Source organism: Manihot esculenta, chromosome 11, assembly GCF_001659605.2.
Source record: "Manihot esculenta cultivar AM560-2 chromosome 11, M.esculenta_v8, whole genome shotgun sequence".
NCBI classification, from domain to species: Eukaryota; Viridiplantae; Streptophyta; class Magnoliopsida; order Malpighiales; family Euphorbiaceae; genus Manihot; species Manihot esculenta.
Window position 1 is genome coordinate 16,629,832 of NC_035171.2, and position 22,383 is coordinate 16,652,214.

Consider the following 22,383-nt stretch of genomic DNA (forward strand, 5'->3'; position numbering starts at 1 on the left):
ACATTAAAATTAATGATATACAGTATATTATGCGAATTAATTTAAATTTAATTAAATTAAATTTAAAAAATACTATAGTTACAATAAATTTAAAAATTAAAACTTAAAAAAAATTCATAAAATTAAAATTTTTTAGATCAATATATTTTTAAATTATTATTTTAATGATAATTTAATTAAATCATTTCTTTGTGTAGATATTAAATGATTTTTGGGTCCCACAAATTAATAATTATGTCTAAATCAAAGCTTTTCCGTGCTTATTTAAAGCTGACTGAACACACCGGATCTTCAGGTCCAGAAAGAAATAGAAAGAAAATAAGCCAAGGAGCTAGAAAGATGGTTCCTCAGTTTGCCTATTGCATCCTTTTCCTCAACCTTTTGCTTTTCATGGTAATTTTTATTTTCAATTAATTTTCCAATCATTCTTGAACATTCATTTCTGTATTCATATACTCATTTGATTACTTGTATGTATAGTGTGCACACGGCATCAGGGATGACATTACTGATCAAGAACTGGAGAAGAAGAAATTTTCAGAAGAGTATTCTTTAGAGACAGGGAAAATAACTAAAGAAAAATTTTCCCACAAGAAATTCCATTCCCAGATCGAAAGAGATACTAATAAAGTGATAAAAAACAATTCTCTACAATTATATTACAGCATTTTGAATGAAATTATTGGAAAAATACCTTTATGGCGCCATCCTCCAGGGTCAGCAGAAGAATCATCAGCCAAGACTGTATCAAAATGTGAAAATTTCGTTGTTGATTATATACAAGCTTCATATGTAGGTCTCTTCACTCTACACAGCTTACACAAGGGAAAAATCATTCCCATCTACTTCCCCATTGATGATTATTCTTCCACTTTCCCTCCCTTCATGTCGAAGAAAATTGCTGATTCTTCCACTCTGAAAAATCCCCAGAAAGTCTGCGAAATTACATCATCCGATGATCAAGAACACACAAGATTCTGTGCTACGTCCCTGAAATCCATGCTTGATTATATTCGTTTGGTTTTCAAATCGGATGAAGGATTTAAAGTGGTGGAAACCATCCACTATCCTTCATTATCAACTGCTTTATTACAAGACTATGTTGTCGTTGAAACTGTGCAGGAGATTGAAGGTTCTGGCAAGGTATTTTGTCATCCAATGAATCGTTCTTTCTATTGTCATTTTGATGATGAACATGCAAGGGTTTTCAAGATCTCACTGGGTGGTGAAAATGGAGATCAAGTAGAAGCTATTGCTGTTTGCCATATGAACACTTCACAGTTGAGTCCTGATCTTATTGCTTTTCGTTTGCTTCCTGTCAAGCCTGGGTCTCCTTTCTGCCATTTCTTGCCTGCAGGTCATCTTGTTTGGGTTCACTCTCCTACTATAACTTATGTAGCTTAGTTCCTATTTAAGAAGTTGAGTTTTGTTTTTTCAGCTTGTGTTTTGCTTTGTAAAATGTGTTAAATGGGTGATCCTCATGTGAAAAAAATAATGGATTTACACCAAGTGTTTAATAAAACATGGTACTTCGATATAAGTATGCATATTGATGATAACCAGAATAACTGAGACGAGCACACCGACGACCTGCAAATGGGTCAGTGATGGGTCAGTGATGCGTCAATCCAATAGTATTACAATAAATAATTAAAATAATTAGAATTTAATAAATTTAAATATGATTTAACTTTCATATAAATATAATCTTTATAGTAGTGGTGTAAATTCAGCAAGTAAATTTAGAAATTTCGGTAACTTATTGTAATTTTATTTACTTGATATATTATTTTAATATTACTGTAAAAAAGTGAAAATATAATTACAATTTATTGTTACTAAATGAATTTTAAATAGCTAATAATTTATTTTAAAATTAATTTTTTGATAATTTAGTCAATAAATTATGTCATTATTTTTTTTTATAATATATAATGCTGATACACATGAAGTATCAAACAAAGTTTTAAATAATATAAAGAATTTCTTTAGCTTTGGATAGAAAATTATTTTGATGATGGATTAAATATGGTAAGTTATGTATGAAGGTAAATGTTTATTATTTAAAAGTACTAGAGTCATTTTCGAGTTAAAATTTTAATTTGAGCCCGTCGTAAAATAAAAATGGAAAATTCTTACCTTTGTACCTTGTTAAACTTCGGACCCAACAAGTTGGCAGTAATAAACTACGTCTAATTGGATAGCAACGAAGTCATTACACAATGTACTTGCAGAGATCAATTTCCAATGAAAATACAATTATTCAAACTTTCAAGTAATTAACTATAATATTTCCCCAAGGAACCAGTTCTGTTACTTAGAAAACGGTGTGAGAAAGCTGTGGTGGAATAATTTTTGTGTACAAAGAAAATACAACGGCAGAAACAGCAGGACCCACCCAAAACACCCAATGCCCATCCCAAAGATGACTTCCTCGAACTATTGCTGGACCCAAACACCTAGCGGGGTTCAGCCCAGCTCCAGCATAGCCTTTAGCTGTTGTCACCGAAGTCGAAACATACACAAGAAGACCCAGCACTATCCCCACGATTGTGAAAATTTTAACATGACCCAATGCCTTGGCTTGACGATGATCAAAGGCCATCAGCACTGACGCAAACAGAAACACGAACCCACATATTATCTCCAGCCAAAGGGCCTGCCCAGTCCCTAACCCGATCACAGTAGGACCATTTGGCCCCGGTTCAACAATGTGCAGAGTGCAGCCTCCAAGCGAAAATGTGCTCTCAATATTGCTGTTGACTACAGCTTTTAGTGCTAGTGCACCCACAACGCCACCAGCACACTGAGCCAAGATGTATATGAAGGCTTTTGATATGCAAATGAGGCCGGTGAGTAGAGCTGAGAAGGTGACCAAAGGGTTAATGGGGCCGCCGGAAATGGGATAAGTTGCTAGCAGGATAATGGTGACGGTGATGGCAACAAGGATTGATAGTATAAGATTTGGTACTTTTGTCTCACTTTCAACGGTGGAAATAACTACAGTGTCTATTACGAAGACGAGAACCGCTGTGCCCAAGAACTCTGACAAAGATGCTCTCCATACCTGAAAAAGTTGAGGGATGATTATCATTAGATTCCTTAGTTTTTAATAAATGGAAAAATTAATATATAATCTCAATATTATATCCATTTCAAAAAAAAAATCTCAATATTATATAAAAATACGTTAATTGTTACTTCATTTTTAAAAATCATTAAAATATTTTTAATATTGTAAAAAATTTATTAATTAATTTACCGGTTAATTTTAATAAATAAATATTTTACTATTTAATTTATATAATTTAAAAAAATATATTAAATAATTTTGATATTTATAAAAACTTTCTCTTTATTAAAAATAATTTAATCTTTTTTATATTTAATAATTAAAATTAATGGAATAACTAGTTAGTAAATTTTTTAAAAAATAAAAATATTTCAAATTTATTTTTTAAAATAAAAAATAATTAATAAATTTTTCTTAATAAATTAATTAATTTATCCATATAATTCTTAAACCCAATTAACAATCTCTTATTACTTTGAATGCTATTATTAATCCTTCTATTTTATACATTGACAAATTTCATTAAACATTTGATAAAAGTCACAAAATGTCCTTTTAAATTTAATCCTTTACATTTTAAATAAATTATTATAAGGTCACTCATGTTTCATTATTATAAATTATTTAATTCTATCACTAACAAAAATACTAACAGAATAAATAAATAGTTGTATTTCAAAATAGTAAAAGGTTATTTAACTTACCTTATGAAAATCAATTTGTAAGCATTAAATATTTATAAGTTATTTAAAATTTATAAAAATTTAAAATTAATTGTGAGAAATATAACAACTTATATAACAAATTAAGTTTTTTATAGCAAAATTTTAGTGAGAAAACAGTCCCAACTAAAGGTATATTGAAATTTATAGAAAAGTATCAAAATAATTTAACATCGCATTTTTTGTTGGACTAAGTGGTGAATTTCACGTATTTAATGGTAATCTTTTGCCACAAAAAGTATTTTTATTTTAAAATAATATAGTACTTATAAGCACCAAAATGAGAATCTACTTACCCGAATTTATTTTTTCAACTTATAAGTTGAACTTAGGAACTTGTAAAAAATATTATAAACAAACATGTCGAATTATTTTTAGAGTGTATAAGCCAATTTAACTAGCTTATAAGCTAGTCAATAAGCTGAGTTTAGAAACTCGTAAAAAAACTATAAACAAACATATCAATTTATTTTTAGAGCTTCTAAGTTATTTTGATCAGTTTATAATTAAGCTAGTTTGACTAGTTTATAAACTAGAAAAAACACTTTCCAAGAGATCTTTTGATTGTGTCTAAAAATTATAGGAATGAGCTCATTAATTTCCTAAAATCTTAAGAATAAAATAGTAATTTTTCTAAAAGTTAACACTATTTTGTATACTGAAACTGTAGAGAAAATGTTAAGGAATTGAAAGGTATTAAAAAGTTATTGTACAAAGTTGATTTTTATACCCAATTACTTAAAAATTAAAATATTTATTAGATTTATGACTCGTAATTCTAATATGATTAGAAAGGCTCTTTTCTAATTAGGATGTGAGAAATATTTAATAGATAAAGAATTATTTTATAGATAGAGTAAATCTTTTATTTATTGGCTTATTCGTAATTTGAGTAAGATTTTTAATATAATAGGACTAAAAGGTGTAATGCTAATAATACCATTATGAAGAAATTATTTGGCTTTTATCCAGCGCAGTTTCATGCTTAAGCCGGAGAAAGGGAATAGAATTCAAGTAAAAAGAATTCTTGTCTAATGATGAGGGAGGTTTTGCTATGTCGATAAAGACAACTTTTGATACATAATATAGTTCTAGTAAATATATTGGACTGTTTATTGAGGATTATAACTAATTTATTGTAATAAATTAATTAAGTCTAATCAAATTGATAGGTAGATAGTTTTGAACTTTTAGCGAAGATAGTGAAAGATGAATGTTTTTACACATGACTCTATGTTAAAAGGACGAATCACGTTAAAATTTGGAATTCTTTTTTAATATTTGTGAGTGATTATTATAACAAATTGATATCAAAGCATGTAAATAATCTTGAGGTGTAAAAAAAAAAAAAGTAAATGTTTAGATAAAACATTTGACACAAAATTAAGAAAATTGATGGTGTAAAGATTTTGAAGAAATTAGCAACACCCAATTTGAAGATTGAAGACTCAAAGCTTTAAGGATTCAATTTCAAGCATGAAGATTTGATTATTAAAAAACTATGGCCGGTGGATTTTAAGTTAAAAAGGGAGATTCTTAAATTTGTGATTCATAATCTTAGTATAATTGGAAATGCAGTTTCTTAATTAGAGTGAAAAAGAAGTATTACTTAACTGATAGATGATTATTTCTTAAATATAATAGATCTATTATTTATTATATGATTCATGGATTATAACTAAAAGGTATAAATATATAAATAATAACATTATAAAAGGATTATTTAACTTTTGCACATTGTAAAGGGATTTTTTTTGGTAAAGATATATATATATATTTTTTCTTAAAATGTAGATTGAGAAGTGGAGGAATAGAATATTAAATTTCTTAGATTTACTAAGATATATTTACCATCTAACTAAATCTGTGAATGGCTGTGAAAATATTATTTGATATGTATAATTCACAATAATAGCTATTTTCGTTAATGAATTTAGGATGTGTTCGATTATAGTGTTTAGTGACAATACACTGTGTTTAAATAAAGTTAAAATATTATTTTTATTATTTATTATTCGGTGGCTACTCACTTGTATTAGTGTTAAAATTTGAATAAGTGATTATTAAAAATCCATTTCCCCTGAGTGTTTGGCCACAACGGATTATTTTTTTTAACTCTTATATCCTTGTCTTTTTTATAAATTTATAAGCTTATCCTTTAATATATAAATTTTCATTTATTATCACTTTTTCATCTTTGGCTCTTTTTTTTTTTTTTTTAATTTCACATTTAACAACTAAGCATTAATAGTTAATAACTAAAAGTTAATTGCTAGTAATACAATTGTTTGCTATTAAAACAACTAACCACTATTAGAACAACTAATATGGCGAGTAGGTCTTTATGTGCAAAAATAAAATAAGTTAATTAAAAGAAAAATGCATATAACCCTTTGGTATTCAGGCATTCCAAACGCATAACAAGTATCAATTAATGTTTACTCAAATGTCATTAATCCCTTCCACATTATTAAATTTCATAAAATAAAGCTTCCAATTTTTTAATTTTCTATTGAGAAAAATTATAATATTCTTATTTTCTACTAATCATGAATAGAACAATCAATTTTTTTAATAAAATAAATTATATAGATGAGATAATAAACTACACTCCAAACAAATGCACATGTGATTACCATCAAAGAGAACAATTCTTCAAGGCCTAACACTACAAAAATTGAGGAGATTACTAACGGACTTCACCAACGGATTGAAGTCCGTTAATGAAACTAATGGATTTACCGACGGAGTATTTGTATCATATTGTCCACTAACGGATGAAATCATCCGTCAGTGGTCCGTTAGTAAAATACTAACGGATCTTTTCCCGTTAGAAGTCCGTGGGTAAAATAGTGAATTTATTATTTATTTTGTTTTTCACTAACGGACTAAGCATTCCGTTAGTGAATTGTAGAGCCAAATATACAATCCACGAGTGAAATCCTAAATCGTGTGTTTGCCAAATCAAATTCACTCTGAAATCTAAGCTTGCGTCCAACCTCCCGTTCGTTCACTGCCGCCGGCATCCTTCGTCCGCCTCAATCAACGGTCCGCCGCCGTCCACCGCCGACAAGTGCACCCCTTCTCGGCATCACTGTCCACGATTGAGCCCGTACGTCTCTCTCACCAGTCTTTCCCTTCTCCACGGATAGTGTCCACGGGTACTGCTATTTGGTTTTAACGAGAAATCCTGCGGTTCAGCTCTCACCTGGTACTGCTATTCCTCTTCTTCTTCTTCTTCTTCTTCTTCTTTTTTCTCAATAAACCAGATAGTTCTATTTCAGGGAGGATATGTAAATTAGGGCAAAAGAATGTGTGGTGTTGTTTCTCCAACTAAGAAGGAAGCATGCATGTGCATGTTTACTACCTTCAAGCATAGATTTCATCTTAGGAAAATACATCTGTGTATTCGCTTTATATGGGTTTATATAAATAATTGAAATTGTTTTACACGCTAAAATAACTAGTCAATTTGATGTTGCAATATGAATGTGGGATTTTCATTCCCAACAGAAAGATCCTGCAAATGCATGACGATTTTCTTTTTAAGAAAGAAGTTGATTAGACTCTAATTGGGTTTGAACTACTAATCTCACAGCCATGGAGAGGACTTGAATAACACTAATTAAGCCAAAACTAATCATTGGTTGATTGTTCTTTTTCTTCAGTTGTTTATCTACTAAGTTAGTTTGTCATAGTGGTAAGCTCTTGACAGTTAAATTAGAGAAAAATAAAATTATCTTGATGAGTTCAGCTAGGTTTAATTTTCAAGACATGTTCTTAAATAATTGCAAAGTAATAAGCTTGTGATGAGTGGTTCAGTAGTCTTCTTTCTCAAATAAAGTCGAATATTCAATTTTTATAAATAGAGTAAATATTTATTGAGAATATTTTATCCTTGACCGATACAAAAAATGCTTGTAATTATATTAAAAAAAAGTAATTGAATCACTTTATTCTTTATTTTGGGACGTTCATTTCTGTCGTTATAGTTAGTTAATTTCATGGTTGATTGATTAAGTGGTTGGAGTGAAATTCATAGTGCTTAATCTTTGCAGAATCGAATTTGATTCCTTAAGGCAACTACAACTTTAGAATAGGCAACTACAACTTTAGAATATGCTCATAGTAATTCTTTCTTCTGCTTTTTTAGGCACCCAAAATGTTAAAAGATATGCATTAGCCATTTGTCATGATTACACTAATCGCACTTGGAATTGCACCTGCATGTGCACTTGCCAAGGTGCACTTGAAATTGCACCTGCTGGTGCACTTGGCAAGTGCACCAGCAGGTGAAATTTAATGTGTGCACCTGCTGGTGCACATTTCAAGTGCACCAGCAGGTGCACATTTAAAGTGCACCTGCTGGTGCACTTGCCAAGTGCACCAGCAGGTGCAATTTAATGTGTGCACCTGCTGGTGCACTTTAATATGTGCACCTGCTGGTGCACTTTAATGTGTGCACATTTCAAGTGCACCAGCAGGTGCAATTTAATGTGTGCACCTGCTGGTGCACTTTAATGTGTGCACCTGCTGGTGCACCAGCAGGTGCACATTTCAAGTGCACCAGTAGGTGCACATTTAATTTCACCTGCTGGTGCACTTGCCCTTGAAATTGCACCTGCTGGTGCACACATTAAATTGCACTTGCTGGTGCACTTGCCAAGTGCACCAACAGGTGCAATTTCATGTCCTTATCTCTTGCTGGTGCACTTTAAATGTGCACCTGCTGGTGCACTTGCTAAGTGCACTAGCAGGTGCACACTTTAAATTTTTGATTGCTCAATACATGACTGAATATATGTACTAATTGCTCAAATTTCTCATTAACAGCCTTACCAACCTGGTTCTATTGCCCCGGCACCTCCCCCTCTAGTGGAAGATATTGCAATTAATATCAGGCAAGTTCAAATTCTCTTATAGTTGTTTCCAAAATTAATGAGGTTATCAGATTATCATTGACATTTGACTTTGAAATTCAGTAATGTCTACACATGATACAATTATGCATATTTTATATAGAATGGATAATTTTATATATCAGCATCTTTATTGTAGTTAATATGACTGCTGAAAGAAGTTGGATGTATGCCCATCTCAGAGATGGTTTACTCAATCCCAGATATTTAGAGGGTATCAAAGAATTTATAGAGAAGGCTAAGAACTGCCCAGAATATTTAAATGGAGACCAGATTCGTTGTCCTTGCAATCGATTTAAGTGTCAGAACCGTAGCTTTCAAGATGAAAATACAGTTAAATATCATTTAATGAAGCATGGTTTTGTGCAAAATTACAATGTTTGGTATTTGCACGGCGAAACTGATGTGCATGACGGATATGATAATACATTATTAGACATGTCTTATGGTTGTGACAGTGTTAATCACCCAAATTTCAATCGGTTTGAGGACATGGTCATGGATGCATCAAGCTGTAATGTAATACATAATGATACGTATGAGATACCAAACTCCGCTACACAGAAACTGTATGATATGTTAAATGCATCTAAGCAAGAACTATGGCCTGGATGTGAAAATCACTCCCAGTTATCAGCTGTTTCACGTTTACTAAATTTGAAGGCGGAACATCATTTCTCTGAACGGTGTTTTGATCAGATATGTGAACTTATGAAGGAAATGTTACCGAGTGACAATGTCATGACGGATGGCTTTTACTCAACAAAGAGACTAGTCCAAGGATTGGGGCTTCCTATACAAAAGATACACTGTTGTGTTAATGGTTGTATGATTTATTGGGACAATGATGAAGAACTTACAAGATGCAAATTTTGTGACCATGAAAGGTTCAAACGCCTTAAGCACACTGTGGAGAAAGGAAAGAGTCTAGTAGCATACAAAAAGATGTATTACTTCCCCATTACGCCACGTTTGCAAAGACTTTATGCATCGTGTGTTACAGCTAAGTATATGACTTGGCACAATGACCATGCAAATGATGATGGGGTGATGCGTCATTGTTCAGATACTCCTGCTTGGAAGCATTTCAATCAAACTCATCCAACCTTTGCAATGGAGGCCCGAAATGTAAGACTCGGCCTTTGCACTGATGGATTTCAACCATTCGGTCAATCTGGGCAACAGTATTCCTCATGGCCAGTAATATTAACTCCATACAATTTGCCACCAGGTATGTGTATGAAAGATGAGTATATGTTCTTGACAATTATCATACCTGGTCCCAAGAATCCAAAAGAGAAGCTTGATGTGTACATGCAACCATTAGTGAAGGAATTAAAAGAACTGTGGGAAATGGGTGTGAATACCTACGATGCATGCCACCAGAACAATTTCACTATGCGGGCTGCTTTACTTTGGACTATTAGTGACTTCTCTGCTTATTCAATGCTTTCAGGGTGGAGCACCGCTGGACGAACTGTATGTCCCTACTGTATGAAAAACACAGATGCATTTACATTAAAAAGGAGGGGGGGGAAACAGACATGGTTTGACAGTCATCGGAAGTTTTTACCAGACGACCATGCATTCCGTCGAAACAAGATATCTTTTATTAAAAACCAAACTGTCTCCAAGTCATCGCCGCCAATTAGAACTGGGGAATACTTGCTAAAAGAGATTGAGCAAATTGGTTTGAAGCGGATAATAGACATTGACAGTCATGAAATAAATGGTCGACTTTCAAAGACAACTGGTTGGCGTAAGTGGAGCATACTGTGGGATTTGCCATATTGGTCAACAAATATGATTCGCCACAATCTTGATGTAATGCACATTGAAAAGAATATATTTGAAAATATTTTTAATACAGTGATGAATGTTGAGGGGAAGACGAAACACAATATAAAATCAAGGGAAGATTTGAATGAAATATGCAGGAGACCAGAATTGAAGAAAGATCCAATTAGCGGAAAATATCCAAAAGCAAGTTATTGTCTGGACAAGCAATCAAAGATGATATTGTGTGATTGGCTCAAAACACTTAAATTCCCTGATGGATATGTTTTCAATCTAGACAGATGTGTTGATAGTCGGAAGCTAAGACTTTTTTGGTATGAAAAGCCACGACTGTCATGTTTTCATGCAACGAATTCTTCCTATTGCTCTCAGAGAATTGCTACCGAATAATATTTGGCAACCCATAACAGAGCTTAGCAATTTCTTTAGAAAACTTACTTCAACTACACTTACTAATTGGGACATGCAACGGTTAAATGAACAAATTTCTGTGATCCTTTGTAAGCTTGAACGAGTATTTCCCCCAAGTATGTTTGATTCGATGGAACATTTACCATTACACCTTGCATATGAGGCATTAATTGCAGGACCAGTACAATATCGATGGATGTACCCATTTGAGAGGTACAGTTACTATTTTTTTATGTATACTGCTCAGTATGATGATTTACTTAGTACACATTTATAATTTATGTTTCCACACACTAGATACCTGAGAAAGTTAAAGAACAATGTGAAGAATAAAGCAAGGGTCCAAGGTTCAATATGCAATGCTTACTTGGTAGAAGAAGCCAGTGCATTTTCTGCTCATTATTTTGAAGCACATGTAATGACCAGTCATCGAAAGGTTCCATGCAACTTGCATGAATTTGTCCCCGATCATGATGTATCGGGTAAATTAAGCATATTCAAATTCACAGGTAGAACACTCGGAAAGGGAAAATCGAGGTATATGACTGAAGATGAAATCCAAGCTGCTCAAACATATATTCTCTTAAATTGTCCAGAGGTCAAAACATATATTGAGTAAGTAATGTTAGTTATATTAAGAGTGTAATACCTCATATATTGTACAATATTGTTGAACATAACTTGTTAATTTATATGTATAACATTTATGTAGAGCAAGTAAAGTCGGCACAATCAAATATCACAAATGCAGAAGTTGACAAGAAACTGGAGACAGAGTTTTTCCTATGGTTTTACAAGTATGCCCATGAGTTGCAGAACAATGTAGAAAATCAATTTATAGTTGATCTTTCAAAGGGACCACTCAAAAGTGTCACAACTTTTGACGGGTATTGTGTTAATGGATGTAAATTCAACACAATCAATGGAAATTCGAGTAGTAAGACAATGAATTTTGGTGTATGTATAAAAGGGAGTAATTACAGTTCTGAAGAAAGTGACTACTATGGACTGTTGGTTGAGGTGTTGCGGTTGGAGTATCTAGGGTTACCAATTAAGCGGATTGTGCTTTTCAAATGCGACTAGTTTGATCCAACACCAAATACCGGCACCAAGGTGCATAGACAGTATAGAATGGTCGATGTCAACAGCAAGCGTAGATACAGTAAGTACGAGCCATTTGTATTAGCCTCTCAAGCAATACAAGTCGTTTATGCTTTATACCCGAGCAAGCGTCGTGACAGAAATGATTGGTGGGCTGTGATGAAAGTTAAAGGTAGACCCGTTGTTGAAGTATCTGCAACGTCTTCAAAGACATATGAACCTTTTCAAGAGGATGACATTGATTACGCTGAAGTAGATGTGGATGATATTACTCAACAACACTGCCTAAATGATCCTAGTGGAGGAATGACTGAGATTCATGATGATGTTTCGACAGATGAAGATGAGTTACTTAGTGACCCTAGTACTGATGCAGATCCAGATGGTGATAATGAGTGCAATTCATATGAATCAGATTAAATTAATTTGTAATGCAAATCAGTTTGGAGTAGTATATTTCCATCACTTCTCAGTGAGTAACTTACTACGTTTGTATGTTTTTAATTTAATGTCTACCCATTATATTATTATTGGCATTGATTATTTTTTATTTGTACACAGATGAGGGGACGTGGACGGGTTAAGCAGCCTAGAGGACCAGTTCAACTACCTTCTAGCGAAGCCAAGAGGAGGCGAATGCAGATGACGGACAAGAGCATGAGCCGCAGATACCACAGGCATCGACGGGACTTGGGGATACAGAGCTTCAGATATGGGTACCATAGTGCTGGACGAGTTGCAGACGTTTATGCATAGGATGATGGCACAACACGGTATAGGGACATCCACTCAGCCATCTGCTCCTAGGGCACCTCCAGCTCCGTCCCCACAGCAGCGGCCTGATGATGCACCTATCATTGCTGATCATCATACAGACAGTGATGATGACACAGATGATGAGCTAGCTAGTTTAGTTTAGTATGTATATTTTGTTATAACCAGTTGATAATTTTTAGTCTAAATTGTAATTGTAGTACAAATTCTTTACGTTTTAAATATATTTTAATGAGCAATTTGGTTTTGTCCTTTTATAGTATTATTATTGTCCAGTATGATAATAGATATTTATGAATGTACAGGGTACAGATGGATATATTTGAATGTACATATTTGTACAGGGGATATATGAATGTACAGTATATGAATGTAGTAGGGGTATAGGTACAGGGTAGAATTTGCAATTGGTGTATTTTTATTCACTAACGGATTAGTAACCGAAAATCCGTTAGTGTCATCAACGGATTTTCCGTTGGTGATCCGTCACTGTCACCAACGGATTTTCCGTTGGTGATCCGGTACTGTCACCAACGGAAAATCCGTTGGTGATCCGTCACTGACACCAACGGAAAATTCCGTTGGTGATCCATCACTGTCACTAACGGATACAAATTTCTGTTAGTGAATAATTTACGAACGAGGATTTTCCTGATGGAATAAATCCGTCACAGATCCGTTAGTAAAAAGTTCCACTAACGAATCTTCAACGCTCACCAACGGAAATTTCCGTCGGTGATTTTGCAAAGTCTTGTAGTGTAATATTTTTCCCAGTCTAGTGGAGTTGCATTGCATTTTTCCATCATTGTCTTGTAAATGCTCTTCCCTGTGTAACATCAGTGATATGATAAGATAATAAAAAAGAATAGAAAAAAGAAATTAAAGGAATCAATGACCTTGAATTCAGTAATAAGTTGTCTTCACAACTAATGTCTCAAGTTCAAAATACTAGTCGAAATTGATTAATTATAGTGAAAAAGAAAAAAAAAAAAAAACATATATAGTTTGGCACTTGCATTGGAGTAGAGGCAAGGAGTTGCATTTTATTCATAGAGAGGATTTCTTCGTCTTGAACAATTTCTTCCATTGCAGCCATCTCTTCTTTGGTTTTCATGGCTTTCGGTTTGATATATGCTCTTACTCTATATATAGAAAGAAAGAAGGCTGGAATATAACATGGTCAAACTAACAATTAAGGCCGTACAAGGCACAGACAATTATTCCTTCAACTACAATGATTATTAAAAAATCATTAAATTATTCTTATCACCAATAAATTTTACTTTTTCAATACATATTAAATAAATATACATTAAAAAGTTTATTAATAAAGTATTGTCTAAAAAAAACTACTTATAATTTAAGATCGCTAAAAAGATAAAATAAAATTTATTTTTATAAAATTGAGAGAATAATACTCCTAATAAATGAACTTTTGTTCATGGCAAGTAAAAAAAAATTGTCATCGTAAGCAAATACTACCGTTAAAAAGAAAAAAAATTAACATATAAATTTTTTAGAGTTATTTTTTAAATTAATTATGTATTTAAATTTTAATGAATTATTATTTCATATTAGATTGTATCACTATTCTATCTTAAAATTTCTGTAGGTAATGCATTGACACTCCACGTGAAGGTATGTAGTTTAGCGAGCTGTGGTTTTCATTTGTTGGGTTTCGTATAATCAAATATAAAGAGTGTCGTATGCCTTAGGTTGTGGGATCACAATCACTTTGTTTATATTTCAACTTCAGTTCATGAATTACTTCAATTAATTCTCATATTAAAAATGTTATTACTGAGCACAAAATTCCTTTTTGCCAATTAGTAACAACATATAAACATATTTTTTTTTTACTTTTTTAATAAAATTAAAAATTCCCAATATTTTTTTATTTTATAAATTTATAAAAAATTGTATATATTTTTGTGGACTAATCATTTTTCTGAAAATCATTAAATTCACAAAAGTGACATATTCAAGCAGAAGATTAACACATGAAAATATAAAGATATGATTTATTTTAATCAACGATAGGACAAAATATATATAGTATTCTAACGTATAATATACTCTTTAGCCCTTACACTATATTTGAATTTTTATTTAAACTCCTTAATTTTTTAGAGAGATAAATACACACTTAAAATTTAAATAAATACAAATAAATTAAAAAAATTTAAAATTAATATAGATATCCGATCGCTGGCTATATGGATAAAGTCATGTGTTTGTGCCAAAAATTAATCGTGATGTTAAGTTGTTATAATGTTTTAGAATTAAAATTTTTAAGAAATTAGAGATTTGGAAGTTGAATGAGACTTTAATTATTATCATCCATTTGATTGAATCTAGAATATGAAACTATCTTTTTCAATATTGAGTTCGATTGGATTTAAAAAAGTTCGTTATGAAGAAGGTGAATTGAAGATGATAATTTGAAATAAATCATTAGCTATGAAAAGGAATTAATTAAATTTTTTAATATAAATATGCTATTTTTATATGATTTATAAAATAATTGATATGTTTTATATGTATTTAAAAAATTAATTAAAAATAAAATTTTTTTTGAACTGATTAAAATAAATTTTATAAATTTTAATTTTCAAATGGAGAATAATATGCATAATAATATCCCTGATCATGATTGGGAGAGTCAATTCCCCAACAAAGAGTCTAAGCCAAACCAACAATTAAAAAAAAAATCTCTCAATTTATTTTTATATTAAAATAGTTCATTAATTTCCACTTCTAAACTCACAGGAAATATTTTCTAAATTTAGGAACGTTTGGGTCCACTTACCATAAAATAACCAGTATTTGAAATATATCTATAAAAAATTTCTTTAGCAAAACAATTTATTTTTATTATTTAATTTTAATTTTATTAACAAATTATATATAACTAGAGATCCTAATAAAATTATTAAATTGCAGAAAATAATTTTCTTTTAATAACTTAAAATTTTCTTTGATAAAAAAATGTTTTTTCTGAATATCTATCAGAAAATATAAAAATTATTTTTTTGAAATATTTTGGGTAAAGAAATGGAGGCCTTAGATTAAAAAAAATTGATTAAGAAAAAATAATTTCCTTATTAAAGGAAAAGTTAAGACTTTTAACTTTTTCCAGGAAGAAAGTTATTTTTGCAATTTAAGTATTTTATTAATATCATTACATCTAAACTTTTATTATTTATTATTTTTTAAATCAATTAATAGATACAAAATAAATTATCTTATTAAAAATTATTTTCTAACGAAATTATTTTTCACATAAAATGTTTTTTTATCATAAAATATTTTTCTAATGTATATTATTTCCAGGTCCCACAAATTAAAAGTTGGGCACGTTTTTCCATGCTTTGAAATTCCCATAGGAGTCCATACTTAATTATTGTTGATAATCATTTTTTTTTTTTTTAATTTATCAGAATAGGATGTTCACTCGAGAGCAGGACAAGATGAAATAAGGACAAGAACTGCTTAATTTCTCTTGGATAATAGCAGACAGCTCCCAAAGACTACACAAGCTGGAGACAATCAGATTCAAAAATGCAATTCCGCATATATTCTTATGAACAGCAAACTCATTAGCTGCTTGAAGCTCAAACCCTACAACAACAAGGGGAGATAAGCACAAAAAAGATGAAGCACCTCCATCCACCCACCGACTATGACTATCCCTTCCCATAAAGTCATAACTAGCCTCAGGAAAATTCAGACAAAAAGAAATTATCCACATTTACTTTAAACATATTAAGAACGGAGAGTATAATACCTAATTATTAAATAATTTGATTCAAAAATTATTTATACCAATTAAAGTTGGACTATATAATATCATAGTTCATAAATAACTTGATTGAGTTGAGTGAAAAAAAATTTTAAAAAATTATTTGGTCCAATTAAAGCTAAGTTGCTACAGGAGAATCCTAAAGAGATAATATATATCAAAAGGATGACTTCAAGGAATAGTAAGAGAACGAGCTTGCGAAATAGTCATTGATTGTAGTTCTCGCAATTAGTTAATTTCTATTGAGGTTCAAATTATAGACTCAGTCATGGAGATGGATACTAAAAAGTTGAAATCCATTTTTTTATATATATTTTTTCCTTTTAAAAAGCTCTTCTTTTAGAGAGAAAATTTATAATTTGCAGATCAAGAGGCTCTAACTCTACATATATATATTTTTCATGTCTGCATACTATTTCTCATTAATTATTTTCAGTCTTAATTAATTAGTTGATAATTAAAAACTGAAAATAAAAAGAGACAATTATGCCTTTCTTTTTCTTTTCTCATGGATGGCAAAATAAAACTACGTATAATTGGACAGCAACGAAGTCATTACACCAAGCATACTTGAACACAAACAATTCTTCGAAGAACATATAATCATACTTGCTGACATTATTTTCCAATGAAAATACAACTATTCAAACTTTCAAGTAATTAACTAAGAACAAGATATCTCCCCAAGGAATCAATTCTCTTACTTACAAAACAGTGTGAGAAAGCTGAGGTGGAATAATTTTTTTGTACAAAGAAAATGCAACGGCAGAAATAGCAGGTCCCAACCAAAACACCCAATGCCCATCCCAAAGATGACCTCCTCGAACTAATGCTGGACCCAAACACCTAGCTGGATTCAATCCAGCTCCAGCATAGCCTTTAGCTGTTGTCACTGAAGTCGAAACATACACAAGAAGACCCAGCACTATCCCCACGATCGTGAAAATTGTGACATGACCCAAGGCCTTGGCTTGACGATGATCAAAGGCCATCAGCACTGACGCAAAAAGAAACACGAACCCACATATTATCTCTAGCCAAAGGGCCTGCCCAGTTTCTAACCCAATCACAGTAGGACCATTTGGCCCTGGTGCAACAATATGCAGAGTGCAGCCTCCAAGCGAAAATGTGCTCTCAATGTTGTTGTTGACCACAGCTTTTAGTGCTAGTGCACCCACAACGCCACCAGCACATTGAGCCAAGATGTATATGAAGGCTTTTGATATGGAAATGAGGCCGGTGAGTAGAGCTGAGAAGGTGACCAAGGGGTTAATGTGGCCTCCGGAAATGGGATAGGTTGCCAGGAGGAGAATTGTGATTGTGATGGCGACTAGGATTGATAGTATGAGGTTTGGTAATTTTGTCTCACTTTCAATTGTGGAAATAACAATGGTGTCTATTGCGAAAACGAGAACCGCTGTGCCCAAGAACTCTGACATAGATGCTCTCCACACCTGAAAAAGTTAACACAATTTTGTATGGTAAAGTTGGGCGAGAAATTATAAACGGAACCGTCGTAATAAATAAATAAACCGTACAACTTAAAAATACCATAATTAATTAGTAATTTTTTTATTTTCAAAAAGTGTAACTATTTTTATATAAGTCTCTCTCAACTTTATTTGTTGTACTATGCAAATATTTTATATAATTCATCCGCTTCATTCTATAAATTTTTGAATTTAATATTAAAAAAATATTTTAAAAAATTAAAAGATGTATTAGTTAATAACTCTCAAACTCAAATGTTTTAGCTACGAGATTTTTTAATGCATAAAATTTATTAAAGGGAGATAATTATATTCCAGTTCATCATTAAATAGAAAAAAAAATTATATCATTTTATTAAAAAAATATCGATAAATACAGCCCGCTAGATATATGCATGCTCAGATAATAAGATCAAATTACACTTATTGAATTTCATAATAAGGGTACTTTGTTGTGTTTTAAAATTACAAGAACTGAATTTTTTAAGAATATAAAATAAATGTGTAGAATTTATTAAACTATAAATATTAAATTGTTGAAATCTATAAAACTATAGATACTAAATTTTAGTGAAATAAAAAAAAATCCTTTTCAAGCAGGGACTAGTTTATTGATTTTTTAAAATTACAATAATTAAATAGTTGACTTTTAAAAATACATAAAATAATGTACAGGTTTCGTTAAACTACAAAGAAATTATAATTTAGCTTAATTTAACTAACAGAATGAGCATGCCAAAAAATATTCTCAAGATTTTTTCTGAATGGTGCTATATCAATTTAAGAGAAATACTCCATAAAAAAATAAATAAAATAAAAATTTAAATTTTTATGTAACAGTTAAAATGTAATGATTATAAATAAATAAAAATATTTTAAAAATTCAATGAAAATGATTCATGTATACAATGTACAAAAATATTTATTTCCATATAAGCACTTGATATAATGTACAAAAGTAGATAAAGATATCAACTTAATTATTTTGATAAATTAATAAAAAGAAAAATGCATATAACCCTTTGGTATTTAGACATTCCAAAAGCCTAACATAGATATTTTTATGCTTATATTATTTTTCTATTAACAAAATTATAATATGTTTATTGTTTATTGTTTATGAATAAAACAACTGAATTTTGTATTAAATAAATGAAACTACACCCTAAACAAAAGCATATGTGCATTACCATCAAAGAGAAAAAATCTTCAACGCCTAATACTTTTTTGAGCCTAGTGGCGTTGCATTGCTTCTTCCCTTCCCTGTCCTTTAAATACTCTGCCCTGTAACATTGGTCATGACATGAATAAGATTATAGAGATTAATAAAGAAAAAAAAAATCAAAGAGTTATTTTCAGAACTGTGATGCATCGAGTTAGAGTTTGAGCTGAAACCAAATAATAGAAAAAAAAGGTTAAACAGAAAACAAAGTTTGACACTTGCATTGGAGTAGAGGCAAGGGGTTGAATTTTATTCACAGAGAGGCTTTCTTCATCTTGAACAATTGCAGCCATCTTTTTCTTTGGTTTTCATGGCTTTGGGTTTGATATATGCATATATATAGAAAAAATAATGAAAGCTGGATTATATCAAGGCCAAGCTGGCAGTAACGATTAAGCACTACGATGCACGAAATGTTAAGTCCTTGAAATACAATCCTCAATGGAAAATCATTTATTGAAGAGAAGATATTTTAATTTAATTTATTATATAAAGTAAGATCATCAAGAGTCGGAGATTATTCATATCATATTTATAAACAAATTTAGACATTCATTTTCCCTTTATTTAATATCAATAATTTTATAAAAATTTAATTCAATTCTTTTAATTTAAAAATTTTTATTTTAAAAAAATTTAAATTTCACAAATTTTTACAAGAATTAATTTATTTTTTTAACTTAAATCGTAAAACTCACAGTTTTATAGAACTTTAGTATTTAATATTATATGCATTTTTAATTAATTATGTGTAAATTATAATATAAATAAATATTATTAAAATGAATGTATTAAGGAGATGTGGGAAATCTTTTTGTGGTGCGTGCTCAACTCACATGAAGAAATGTAATTAGGCATTTGGTATGATGAAATATAGATAGAGTATCATATCCCTTCATTTGTGGGATCACAATCACTTTGTTTATATTTCAAGTTTATTAAATGAATTTTTTTAATTAAGAGTCATTTGTCGAGGATAGTCTAATTGGTCTTTCTTATTGTAAAGCATAGATAAAGAGGGGTCAGCTTTTGATTTCAAATTTCGACAGCGGCCTCTTTAAAAATATTTATCTTTATAATGAAAAAGAAAAAAACTAATTTCATTATAAAAAAAATTAAAATATCAATAAATTTTACCGATGACATAAAAATAGTCTAATTTAATTTATTATTAATTAATATTTCATTGTGTATTATATCAGTTGTACTTAATATTTCTGCCTCCTTTCTATCAAAAAAAAAAAAATTAAGTGTCATTTTATTAGTTACTGTTTAGATATTAAGTATCAGATTAATGCTGTTACTGATTACAAAAATTCATGTTATTTAGTATATTTATATTAAATGATAATTTATTTTTATTGAATTATAATGTTTTTTAAATAATAATTTTAATGAAATTGAAATTTATTGACAGTTATTTTTTTAAATTAAAAAATAATTATATATTATTATCCATGCAATATTCTTTGCGCTACCTCATCATATGAGATATCTATATTGCATTTCAGCATACCTACTTTTGGTGGTCTCCGTACAGCTGGATAATTAACACCAACTAAATGGCCAACCCTTCTTGCTGTAAGAGTAACCTGCTAGTCAGTACACATCTATCTAGCTCGAAAAATAATAGATTCTACTGTTGGCCATTTATTCTCCCAAACCACTTGATTCTGATCAACCCAAATATACCACATCACACAAAGGAACTCAGCCAGCTACTTGAAACAATTCAACAGTTGTTTGAACTTGTGGTCAAGTAAAACCACTTAATCTAAGCCAAACTGAACACGCCAATGAACATTGAGTAAAAATATGGGTTACTGATTCTGTTGCTATATCACATATCAGGCAACGATCATCAAACACAACTCGATTTACCATTAGGTTTTGCAAAATCTGCAAATTATTGAACGCCAATCTTCATGTAAAATTTGTAATTTTCAGTGGCACCTCTACCTTCCAAATCTAGAGCCAAACAATTGCAAATTGTTCCTGCTGTTGCCTTTGTGAGTTACCTGCAAGAAATCTGTTTTTGGAAAATACCTACCCTTGTATAACCTTACTACTAAAGAATTTGGGTTTGTAAAAAATCTCCACCCTTACTTAGCAACAAGGGCTACATTGAATTCCTTCAATAATCGAAAACCCAGGCCACCCATATCTTTCCCACAAGGCATTCGCCGCCAACTACACCAATGATACCAGACTCACTATCCATAGTATTCCTCTACCAGTATTACAAAACCCACATCACAAGTCACACTCTGCAAGCACCTCCCTAAAACCCTTCAATAACCGATTATTTATCCTTATTTTTTAAAATATAAAATTATTTTTCCTTACTTTTTAAAATAAATAAAATTTTACTTAATTTTTTAATTCCCCACTATTTAATCTTTCTTCTAAAGTGCTATGTCATTTTTGGTGTATAAAATTTTTCTGAATTAACATTTTAATTATCATGATTTTCCAAACAACATGATTTTTTTAGTAGAAAAATTGAGAGAATAAAAATTTGAATTTAAATATTGAGTATTATGTTTTTAATTACAGAAACAAGTGAAATTGGGCAAAAACATGATAATTTTAAATCATAAAAATAAATAATATGATGAGAAAATTGAAAACAAGGTTTTCATATCTAATTCAATTTAGGAATCAATAAAAAATAAAGGGTCCAGACTTTAAAGTAATTAAATCCGTATAAATTATATATATTTTTTAATAATTAACTTTATATTATATTATGAGGATTGAAAAAACTTTATAGGTTATTATATTTACAAAAATCAATCATGTAATGCTTACATGTTAATATTAGATTATTATTTTACAATAAATTTTTTTATTGATATTATAATATTTTAAAGTTAGAAATTTTTTGAATTTAAATTTATATTAGAAGTTATAGAAGATTTACTATTTAATTTTTGTGTGTTATTATTATTAATAATTTTTTGCATGTTTTAAAATTTATTAAAATAGTTTTATCAATTTTTAAAATTCAATTTTAATCTCAATAACCCCTTCTTTGTTTGTCTGTGGAGGTCTTGTTTGGTAAGCAATCCC

At 30.5% G+C, this 22,383-nt stretch overlaps 4 protein-coding genes across 4 annotated transcripts; 2 read left to right on the forward strand and 2 right to left on the reverse strand.

Moving 5' to 3' along the window:
* Positions 1 to 289: 289 nt before the first annotated feature.
* Positions 290 to 1,540, forward strand: LOC110626312 (BURP domain-containing protein BNM2A). Its single transcript, XM_021772135.2, has 2 exons — positions 290 to 393; positions 481 to 1,540. Exons 1-2 carry the CDS (start codon positions 340 to 342, stop codon positions 1,402 to 1,404), a joined length of 978 nt encoding a protein of 325 aa, XP_021627827.1. The 5' UTR covers positions 290 to 339; the 3' UTR covers positions 1,405 to 1,540.
* Positions 1,541 to 2,317: 777 nt separating this feature from the next.
* On the reverse strand, positions 2,318 to 7,196 carry LOC110625620 (aquaporin AQPAn.G). The gene is made up of 4 exons (XM_043961430.1): positions 7,163 to 7,196; positions 7,004 to 7,070; positions 6,432 to 6,492; positions 2,318 to 3,067 (listed from the first exon to the last, which is right to left on the reverse strand). Exons 1-4 carry the CDS (start codon positions 7,194 to 7,196, stop codon positions 2,318 to 2,320), a joined length of 912 nt encoding a protein of 303 aa, XP_043817365.1.
* A 1,662-nt stretch (positions 7,197 to 8,858) lies between these two features.
* Positions 8,859 to 10,901, forward strand: LOC110625622. The gene has a single exon (XM_043961431.1). The coding sequence runs from the start codon at positions 8,859 to 8,861 to the stop codon at positions 10,899 to 10,901; it is 2,043 nt and encodes a 680-aa protein (XP_043817366.1).
* Positions 10,902 to 17,146: 6,245 nt separating this feature from the next.
* On the reverse strand, positions 17,147 to 21,491 carry LOC110625623 (probable aquaporin TIP3-1). The gene is made up of 3 exons (XM_021771257.2): positions 21,418 to 21,491; positions 19,280 to 19,373; positions 17,147 to 18,053 (listed from the first exon to the last, which is right to left on the reverse strand). Exons 1-3 carry the CDS (start codon positions 21,489 to 21,491, stop codon positions 17,304 to 17,306), a joined length of 918 nt encoding a protein of 305 aa, XP_021626949.1. The 3' UTR covers positions 17,147 to 17,303.
* Positions 21,492 to 22,383: the final 892 nt, after the last annotated feature.